The sequence below is a fragment of the Helianthus annuus genome, chromosome 6, assembly GCF_002127325.2.
Source record: "Helianthus annuus cultivar XRQ/B chromosome 6, HanXRQr2.0-SUNRISE, whole genome shotgun sequence".
In the NCBI taxonomy this organism is placed as follows: domain Eukaryota; kingdom Viridiplantae; phylum Streptophyta; class Magnoliopsida; order Asterales; family Asteraceae; genus Helianthus; species Helianthus annuus.
This window is the reverse complement of record NC_035438.2, coordinates 56,238,655-56,249,980: the sequence shown is the minus strand read 5'-3', so window position 1 is coordinate 56,249,980 and position 11,326 is coordinate 56,238,655. Positions and strand designations below refer to the sequence as shown.

The following is an 11,326-nucleotide window of genomic DNA, read 5'->3' as shown; positions in this document are numbered from 1 at the left end:
CATTCTCACACCCATCCTACGTGACGGAGCATCCTTTGAGGACTACCCTCCTACACACCGAGTAGTCTTATTCTGCCAAAAAAAAAAATAATTGTCTTCCTCTTAATCATAACTCACATACGGTACATCGGACATGGCTCTTGGTATCTCATTCCTCTATCCGACCATCTTGCACTATCATAATTCGCACAAGCGGCTACCATTTGTACCTGTCGTTGCTCGCCGATGTCACCAATAGTTGACCACCGCTACCTGTCTCAATGAGCAATCCATTGCCGAATCTGTTTCTTTTGCTCCGATCAGAAAGGTAATCAAGTGACCCTCGTTATTTGCTTAATTTTATGGTTGACCATCAGCTTATGTGTTTGGATTAATTTGGTTTCGTGTTTGGAGTAGACTCTGAGTCAAAACGAACCCTAGTACCAACATTATCCCTTTTAGTTTCAACATTTTCAATCTCGTTAGCACCATATTTTGTCATCTAGGAAAGGTGTGGCGGAGCCTGAACCCCCAAAAAATCCCTAATTTCGACAGTCAGCTTGTGGCCAATCTCAAATTGGAAGAATTTGTGCAAGTTCAAACTTTGTAGGGCTCTAGGGTCTTGGTGCAAATGAATAACACAAATCTTGTGATGGCCTCTCTGTGACATCAGCGGGGAATGGAATAACCATTGCTACTGATTATGTTATCAAACCAGTTATACATTCTAATTCTCCATTTGATTCAAATGGTGTAGCTTCTTTGGTTGAGACTTCTGCTCCATCTAGTCTGATTACCGTTCATACCCCCCCCCCCCCAAAATGTCCAACAAATTGATAAGGAACTATGCAATTTGGGGCCTGATGCACCCCTTAATGGGAATATGGCTAACAATTTTTCTTACCCTCATTTGGTAGCTAACCAGGATCGAACACTTGAGGGTGAAACCCCTGCTGTATAGCATATGCATAAACACATGCCTCATAATATCCAACTTGAGGGGTGGATAAGGTGCAGAATATTCAATCCTCTCCTCATTCGGTATAGGATGCAAACAGAACAAGTAGGAAGACCTTTGCTGAACAGACTTGTATGAACAATGACTGTGAGGCAAGTTGATGATTTTACCATTCAACATGGATAGTAAACTAATGGAAGTTAACGGCAGGGAGGCAAGTTGCAACATATGGAAAACAGGGGGTTGGCAAAACCAAAAGTTTTTGAAAAAGGGAGATAGTGAAATCTACCCAAAACCACAGGGAGGCAAACTGTAATTAACTTACTATTAATTTGTAACGTGTATATGTATAACTTAGTTGTAACTTGTGCATTGCTTCATTTTTTGCATCATTGGGTGGTAACTTTGGTTATTTATGTTGTACCTTTTGTGAGTATATAATTGTTGGGTTGTTGTTTGGGGTGCTCATTTGCACCCCATCGGTTGCTTTGCCACCTACCTCTCAGACCGTCTCCGTCTCCTTCGCCTTCTGCCTCTTCCGTTATGGTTAAACGTCGGGGACTTTTCGGGTTCTTGTCTTTGTCTTCTACATTCACCTCTTTATCTTCTAGAGGTAAAGTTTGTTTCGTAAAACACTTTATTGTTTAGGGTTTTAACGTTTCAAACGACTATTCTTAATTGTTGTTCGTTACGTTCGTTGTTTTGGTTGAAGTGTGCTGGTTTGATTCCGCATGTGGCCTTACATGTGTGTTTTTTTAGGCTAAGACCATGGTTGCAAAAGTCGTTGAACGCACCCTAGTCGGTCGACTAGGGAGTTGAGAGTACTCGGCCTAGGCGAAGAGTACTCGGGGAGTACTCGAACATGTTAATTTATAAAGAAATTAGTTTTTGGGAACCTATATATATGTCAAATATCATAAGTTCACTAATATTTACAACAAAATATAGAATATCAATATAAATAAAAAAATAAATGTTCAAATATTAAAGTATTTCACAAATTGATATTCTTTCCTTTAAAAACGATATTATTCTTAAATATGATAGACATAGGAATTATGTTTTACTTTTTTTTTAAGTCAAACTCGGCCCAATGTGACCTAGTAGATCTGATTTTGGTCGAGGTTGGCCACGTTTGATAGACTCCGAGTAATTAGTCAGAGTTGCAGAAAGTCACCTTGGCAGCCTACCTTGTAACGATTACTCGAGGAGTACTCAACCTCCGAGACCTTGTTTTACAACATTGGCTAAGACCGACTGAGTATTCATTGTCTTTGTTTAATTTTTAAGATCGATTATGATAGGGCTTTGCCCTTATCCGTGATTTCTTGGTTTGTTTATTTGTGATTCTTTTCCTTTTGTGAAGTGTTGGCCTTTTTGGCCTTACTAAGAATGATGGGTTTGTTATCAATGACGATGAGGATGCCTTCATTGAAGATTTTATTTGTAATGGGGCTTGTGTTTGTTTTTAGTTTTGATCCGATGTTTGTTGTGGCTTTAGGCCCCAACAACTTTTTTCTAACGTTGATGTTGTAATATGTGTTGGTAATGGTGTTTGGATTTGTTGAAGTTAGATTTCGCTGACGATGAGGATTACAATAGCTGTTGATCCGAGATGTTTAAGATGTTTATATGTGGTAATTTGAATTGTCTTATAGTTTTTGATGGTTGACCGATGTGGTTTGAACTTTTGGTCCTATGATGATGGCTTTGAGCTAATCTGAGAGTTGCAACACATGTTTTTATTGGCGATGATGTCGCTTGTCATTTGGTGTGGCATTATTACATGCAACCATGATGGGCTTCTGAGCCTATGTCGTTTCATCGTCTAGGCATGCTAACAATATCAAATACATGTGTTGCTTACTTTGTATGCTTCTTGGTGTTGTACGTGCTACATTACGTCTTTTTGTGCCTCTTGGAGTGGTATGGTTGGTTTTATGTGTTGTACATTTTGCTGCTATGTATACACTTGTTTCATATTATGTTTACGGAATTTAGACCCTACGTGTTGATGGAAGAATTAGCATTGTGATGGTGAATGTTCTTGGTTTTCTTTCACACTGTTGTTATTTTGGTTGTCGATTTGCACGGTAGTTATTGTTGCAGACGAGCCTACGTATTGCTCATTGATAGTATTTTGAATAGACTATGATGTTTAAAGTTTGTTTTGTTAAGAATCTGATGGCTTAATATAAGCAATTGCTTATTTCTAGATTTCTGGGTCAATTTTTAAAAATAACTTCTTAACAACGAGTCATTTTGATGTCTATTTTGTGTTGTTCCGCTTCGTTTTATGTTTACGGCATTTGGACCCTAAGTGTTGATGGAAGCATTAGCATTGTGATGGTGAATGTTCTTGGTTTTATTTCACACTGTTGTTATTTTGGTTGTCATTTTACACGGTAGTTATTGTTGCAAAAGCGCCTACGTATTGCTCATTGATAGTACTTTGAATAGACTATGATGTTTAAAGTTTGTTTTGTTAAGAATGTGATGGCTTAATATAAGCAACTGCTTATTTCTAGATTTCTGAGTCAATTTTAAAAATAACTTCTTAACAACGAGTCATTTTTATGTCTATTTTGTGTTTTTCTGCTTCTTTTTATGTTTACGGCATTTGGACCCTAAGTGTTGATGGAAGCATTAGCATTGTGATGGTGAATTTCTTGGTTTTATTTCACACTGTTGTTATTTTGGTTGTCGTTTTGCACGATAGTTATTGTTGTAGAAGCGCCTACGTGTTGCTCATTGATAGTATTTTGAATAGACTATGATGTTTAAAGTTTGTTTTGTTAAGAATGTGATGGCTTGATATAAGCAACTGCTTAACAACAAGTCAGTTTTTATGTCTATTTTGTGTTTTTCTGCTTCTTATTTACATTCAGGTTGACGAGTAATTTGGCGATGACAAAAGATTTGTACAAATGGTCTTTATGGCCAAAAAGGCATCATCAAACTAAATGGCTATGGTGATATGTTTGCACCAATTCGTTCCAGGTTTCATATCCGTAATAAGTTTCTATTATTTATGTTTTTATTATTGTTCATTTAAAATCAGAGATAACTAATATGTATTTTCGAATGTCTAGAATGTCAAATTCAAAAGAGGATATGGACCTGTTAGAGAGGCTCATGCGTATTGTTCAAGATGTGATATAATCTGATAAATGTATTAATGACAAACTCACCGAGCTAACTGAAAAGGTTTGTAAGATTCGTGAGAAACAAGCGGAGTTACAATTGGAAATAAACACGTTTTACATAGGACTTACAAGAGACCCCAAATCATAGGACTTAAATTGTTTAGTATATTTATATGTTGGTTGTTTGGTATTTTTGTTACTATATATTTTAAGGTAACTCGTATCATTTGAAGTTTCTCATTCTCGTGCGGTTTCTTATCCAATGATCAATATACACAAACCATGAATAGATCTCTAATTCCCTTATTTATCAAACCTTTGGGGTGTGTCGTGTGTCACTTTATTTCTCATGTTTCATTTATTTCAATTATCAACATGCAAATTAAATGTGTGGTTTATGTGTTATATATTTTTTGTTACACACTTGTTACAAGTTACTTGTTACTCGCTTTGTGTCGCAGTTTCACATCGTGGATCCATTGGTTGACCGGTTCTCCACAACCATGGGTTGAACTTGGTATCGCCACCATTGTTTCGCATAAATCGCATTGTGTCACGTGTTTCGCTATTGGTTTTATTTATTTTTTTGTTGTTGATGATGTTATTGGTAAATTGTCTCATGTACATTTAAATTGCATGTTAACAAAATTTTAAATGATTTACTCACCAACTTTTGTTGACCCAAAACTATTTTACACATGATACAAGTGATCATGTTTGAGATGGCGAGGACGAGGACATATAGGATGTGTCTTAGTTGGATAAACTATATTTTCTTTATAATTTAGGTATTTGGATTTTGTTGAAGTTGTATGGATTATTTGGATTTCTATTTGATTATGTGAAATGGTTTAATTTTGACTTTAATAAATATCATACTTTTAATAGTTTTTATAAGATTTGCACAGTCATCTCGCTCTGACCCATAATCCGCTGCAGGTCGGGGTGTGACACAACCAACCACTATAATACTTATTCCAAGAACTGCTCGATTTACTCTTCAGCTTGCTAAAGTGTTAAATAACGGGATGGTCAAGATGGGTCAAAAAGAGAAGGCTGAAGTGTTGGTTCAATGGGTGGTTCAAACCATACTGGAAGCTACTATGATTTTCAAATGCGGTTTCCAGATTTCCAGTTGTAATTTTTTTGTTTTTGGTTGTTATAAGTCCCTTGAGGACAAAGTTTTGTTGGGGGGGGGGGGAGTTATTGATGTGTGTTAGAAGTTAGTTATAAGTATAGGATCTGAATTGTAACATTTAGGAAGTCAGAGGGCTAATATTGTCAACACTTCTAAACTTGATTTGAAAGGTTGTTATATGGTCATTGAAGCTAACCACAACGGTTTAGTTCTGATTTGGGGTGTCCTCTCTCTCTTTCTCTCTAAATTAGAGGCTATCAGTGAGGTAGAACCAATCAAACTCTCAGTAAAGAAGATGGTGTTCACGACCAACTATTTTCATAGGGGAAGTTCGTTTGGCCAAAAACGAAGTATGTTCGCCGAGGAGCTAGTGGTCAACTATTTACACTAGGGTTTTTTGTTTAGTAAATTACATATATAGTTCTTCTGTTTTATCAAAAGGTAAAATGATCATTTACACATCACACAGCCAACTTTTTTCACGAAGACCTCAAACGTCGTGTGATTAGACAAAATTATATGGATCATTTGAGTAGTTAACCCTCCCTTTATTTGTGTAACTAAATAGACAAAACACTAATTTTTAATTTTCAACTTAAAGTTAAGAAAAATATAAAAATATATTCAACTTAAAAAGTATAGAAAATAATTATTATTATAATATTAAAATAATAAAAGTATTAAAAGACTATATATATTATTATAATATTAAAATTAAAATTACTATTAATTTGCTTGTATTATCTAATCTAACTTACAATAAAAGACTCCAAATAATGCCATACGTCATTCCCTCCTTCAACCTCATAAATTTTATTTATATTTGTTTATTAAATTTATTTTAATATTAATATTAATATTAATTAATAACCAATATATAGATATCACTTATTTTTATCCTTATCTTTATCTAAACTTAATAAATAACTTCAATTTTGCAATTTAGACCCTTTGTTTTTTTACTTTTAACCTAAAGTTTTTCATCTTTTACAATTTAATCCCAACTCTTTTTTATTTTCAATTTTGGTCCACCATACTTTTCATCTTTCCCAAGTTTTTCGTTTCGTTCTAAATTTTGTGAGTTAACGCACCTTAACATGCGTGTGGGGTTCAACATTTTTTCGTACATTTTTTTCCCGTTTGTTTGACTGGTCCGTCCCGTCACATCTATTTTTCTGCGTTTGACAAATTCGTCCAACACGCGGGTCATGGATAGACTTAGTTATTTTTTCTATGTTTTACGTTTCGGTTTAATTTCTCAGCAACAAGCATGCGTGATTCAAAGATTTTACATATGCTTTTCGCTCGACGTTATTTTTTTCCCGTTTTTATTTAGTTTGTTTTCACGAGCTTTTCCAGTGTTGGTGGTCGCTGACAATGGTATAGTATTGCTACTATTTAACACAGTTTTATAACAACCGCTGCAACGCAGAAGCTTAATACTAGTTAATGTAATAATGTAATGTAATTTATTTGACTTAATTATAAAGATATTTTATTTTTAAAACAATAGTGATTTTGAAAATTTAAGCATGAATACCATTGAGGTTTTTTTTTTTAGTAGACTTTTGTAAAGAGAATTTTGATTAAAACTACTAAATTGCATTTTTAGCGTAATTAACATGTTCAATTAGATATTTTAAATTAAGTAATAATGGGAAATCCGAATGATTAAATGACTTGCTCAACAACCAAAAAATTAAGATTTTAAATCATGCGGCGTGCAGCAGTGGCGGATTTTATCCGTTGAACAGGGCCGAAAGACACGGTCACTAAAAAAAGCCCGGATAAGTCCGGGCCAAATATAGTATATATAAAAAATTTCGATCGAAATGCGGAAAATTAGCACTACGCCCAAAAAACTTGCCCGGGCCGTGGCCCTGCCACGACTCCTCTAAGAACCGCCAATGGCGTGCAGGTTTTAATGTATTTATTCTATAAAACCCAAGAATTATCTTTATATAAATTATATTATATTGTATTATAGGGTAGGGATATGGTAAAAAGTGTCTAAAATGTAAGAAGGGTAAGAAGTGTTTTAAACCATTGGATATTTGATCATATGGTTGAGATCAATAGGGTATAAAAATGTAAATTGTGTTTTAATTAGAGGGACCTTATGTAAAAATGAAGGGCAATAGTGTCTTTTTCAATGTTTCAAATATGGTAACCGTATCCTACACAACCAAAAACACCTACATTCACTCCTTTTTCCTTAAAAATCGGAATTAATAATCAATATCTAAATCGAAAGCCTCTGTGTTTTATATAAAATTCAAGGCGTGGTTTTTACTTTTAGAAGAACTGTAATCAGATTCATGGCGTGGTACTTTAAAACATCTGGATAAATTGACTATGATTCAAGTCATGGTGTTTTATCTGGAATCCAGAAAACACCATGACTTGAATCATAGTGTTTTATCTGGAGACATTGTTTAATACAAAACATGACTATGATTCAATACAAAACATTCCTAGATTTTAAAACACCATGACTATGATTCAAGTCATGGTGTTTTATCTGGACAATCAATACAAAACATTCCCAGATTTTAAAACACCGTGACTATGATTCAAGTCATGGTGTTTTATCTGGAGACATTTTTCATGGAGTGGTGTTTTAAACATCTGGAGACATTGACTATGATTCAAGTCATGGTATTTTATCTGGAATTCAAGTCAGATAAAACACTATGACTTAAATCATAGTCAGTGTCTCCAGATGTTTAAAACACCACGCCATGAACAATGTCTCCAGATAAAACACCATGACTTGAATCATAGGCAACGTCTCCAGATTTTTAAAACACCACGCCATGAACAATTTATCCAGATGTTTAAAACACCACGCCATGAACAATGTATGACTAAAAGATGTTGCGATTAAAAGATGATGAAGAATATAAAACAATCAGATGTATAATGTTTCCTAAAATTTCTCCTAATTCAAAATTCGATTCAAACCCTAAAAAAACTCATCGCCAGTTTTTTTTTTTTTTTTTTTTTTTTTTGCAGTTATTCTTGGAAATTAAATGATAAAAATGTCAAATTACTAATATACCCTTTTGAATTAATTAGGATAAAGGACACTTGTCATTCCCAAATTATTTCTCACACTTCTCATAAAAGTCCCACTTTTTACAGGATCCTTTACCTTATATTATATTATATTTTATTATAATTATAAGAAGATGAATAGTGGTTTTTTTTAATCTATTTCGTCATTTAGTGTAAATCTTTTTAATTGTAACTCGTTTATTTTAATTATTCTATTTTTTTTCTTTTACTTTAACCAAATTGCTTTTCTACACCTAAATAGTTTTTTTAACGAACACGTTAATACCGTTTCACACGTTAATATCGTTTTAGACATTTTTTTTAACTTTTCTTTTTCTTTGTTATAACGAGTGTGGCAAAAGTTTTTTTTAACGAACACGTCGATACTCTTTTGAACATATTTTTTAACTTTTCGTTTTCTTTGCTATAACGAGCGCACCGAAACCGACCGAGTTTCTATCGTTTACATTTTTTACCTTTGTTATTTACTATATTGTTTTACCTTTTCTTATTATTTGAATGTTTAGAGTTGAGTTATGCCGCAAATAGCATAACATATTAAGATATCATTTTATTTAATTTTACAAATTTATTTATCGGTTGCCATGGTGTGTTATACGTTCTGAATTCTAACCGTGTCCCTTCACAACACGCAGGTAACTACGACCCTAGTTGTTATTAAAAATAGACATGATTTCAAAAAATGATATACTTTCACACAAAAGTATACTAAATTATAAATCTGTGTATTACCCAAGTTAACACAAAATATTAAAGGGTTAGTAAATGATGATTTATAATTAATTAATTATAAAACTAATAACAAAGATATGAAATAAAAAAGTGAAATTATTTTTTAAATGTCTTGAAGGGGGGACATTCTGACTGTGAGTGATGTACTTACTTCACAACCAAAAAGATTGGATATTCAAATCCTGTATCGCTGTACGATATAGGTAATGGTGTATTAAAGTATTTACCATATAAAAATTAGAAATTACTAGTTAAATGTATATGATTATTATATTATCAATCACAATTCACACATATCATAATACTTCTTTTAATTAAATGTATAAGATTGTTATATTATCAATCACACATATCATAATACTTCTTTTAATGAAATGTATAAGATTGTTAGGGTGTAAGGGGCGTAAGCGGTGAGTGAAATTGGTGACCCCATTCACCTAAGGGGAACACCGCCGCCATCCCTTAGGTGAGGCAATTAGGGGAGTGAAATCGTGGGTTGTTCACCGATGAAGATTGAAGAGAGAGGGTGTGGGGTCCATTTTTTCCACTAATCAAATTGTTGTTGTTGTTTTTTTTTTTTAATAAAAAACCAAGTCCCCTAAGAGGGGAGTGCCGCCATCAAATTGGGGTGTTAGGGGAGTTTAAGAGAGGAGTTGACGTGGCACACGAGTATTGGTTGGGCGTAAGAAAGGGGACTCACCTATTAGGTGAGCACCCCTTACACCCTTATATTATCATTGATTCAAGTACACAAAACTTTAGGGTGAAAAACTGAAAAGCGAATAACCTTTCTTTAATGCTTTAAAATAAGCGAACAATTTTGTCAGGACATAAACGGCCAGGATCACGCCGACCCTACCAAACACAGTCAAACAAGAGAAAGCTAAACATTCATCATCAACCACCATTACCACAACAAAATTTCACTACTCAAAACAACAATGACCAGAAACAACATCTCATTAGAACCCAATCAACCATACATCAACAACCAATTGAGCCCAAGGATGCATAACCTAACCATAACCATACCCCCAAATTAACAAAAAAAAAACAGAGGATACGAATAACGAACCTGTGACATCACACAAGCGGTTATTTCACATTTCAAATTTCAAACCCTAGCTTTCTGTGACAGATTGAAACCGTTAGAAAAATCGTTAACATTAACATCCTTACAATGAGCGGTAGAATCGATATTCAAATCGGCAAACATCGCCGTGAAATCGTCCAAATCAAGCTTCGATAATCCGTTATCGTCTCGATTCAAAACCTGCAACAACCTCTTGAAAAAAGTGACGTCACAAGGAATAACTAATCCGCCGGTTGTTTGGAATCCGAATTCTTCTTCGGCTTTCTTGAGTAAGGATAAGAACACCGGTAGGTTGAGGAAGCGAGTCGGAATGACGAAACGGTGTCGTTCTGAGCCGACGTAGACGGCTAGGGTTCCGGCGGACGGTGTGCGGCGGCGTTCGGTTTCGGTTTCGGAGTCGGAGTCGGAGGTGGAGGTGGAGGTGAAGGAGGCGGTGGTGATGCAGCGGTGGCGCCAGCGTTGAATGGCGTGTTTGAGGCGGACGATTTGGCGGATTTTGTTGCGGGTTTTGGCCGGAGGTGGCATCGGAGAGGTTTGAAGCGGCTGTTGGAGGGAGTGGGTGGTGAGGTGGGGAGAGTTGGGATAAGTTTGAATATAAAAGGAGAGAAGAAACGGGAAAATGTATTTTATTTCGCATGGATAATTAAAAAATAACTAATAACAAACAAAAATAAAAGTTATTTTGTTTTACCTTTGGTTAGAATGTAAAAACCCCTGTATATATTAAATTAAAGAAAGTATGGAATAACCTTTTTAATACTATCAAATATGCATTCTACAATTTTTAGCTTTTAAGTGTTTATTTGTGAAGTACACCATTTACTATCAGAATCTTCATTTGATTGCAAAATGAAATAAAAAATGATAATGAAAATTATGTAATAATATTTTAAGATATAATATAAATAACTTTTTTTCTAAATCAAGAAATTAAATATAAAAATTTGAAATAGGAGGAGTTGGAGAAAAATATTGGGTTTACAATTCTGTAGAACGTGCCATAGTTCATCATTCATTTATTAGAATACACGGTATGGGGGTCGTCCCTCTACTGTTTTCCTCCGGCACCGGTTCAAACATCGCCCCGCCCCCTCCGTCGGCGTCTTGTCCGTCTCTTTTGAGACGTTGGGGACGATCCACAAGGAGACAAAAAACCAGCCCAACCCTTTCTCACACATCTATACATACAATATACATATACA

General features: G+C 34.6%; 1 protein-coding gene across 1 annotated transcript; it reads right to left on the bottom strand.

The window, feature by feature from the left end:
- Positions 1 to 9,904: 9,904 nt before the first annotated feature.
- Positions 9,905 to 10,722, bottom strand: LOC110878925 (auxin-responsive protein SAUR71). Its single transcript, XM_022127321.2, has one exon. It carries the CDS (start codon positions 10,647 to 10,649, stop codon positions 10,146 to 10,148), a length of 504 nt encoding a protein of 167 aa, XP_021983013.1. The 5' UTR covers positions 10,650 to 10,722; the 3' UTR covers positions 9,905 to 10,145.
- Positions 10,723 to 11,326: the final 604 nt, after the last annotated feature.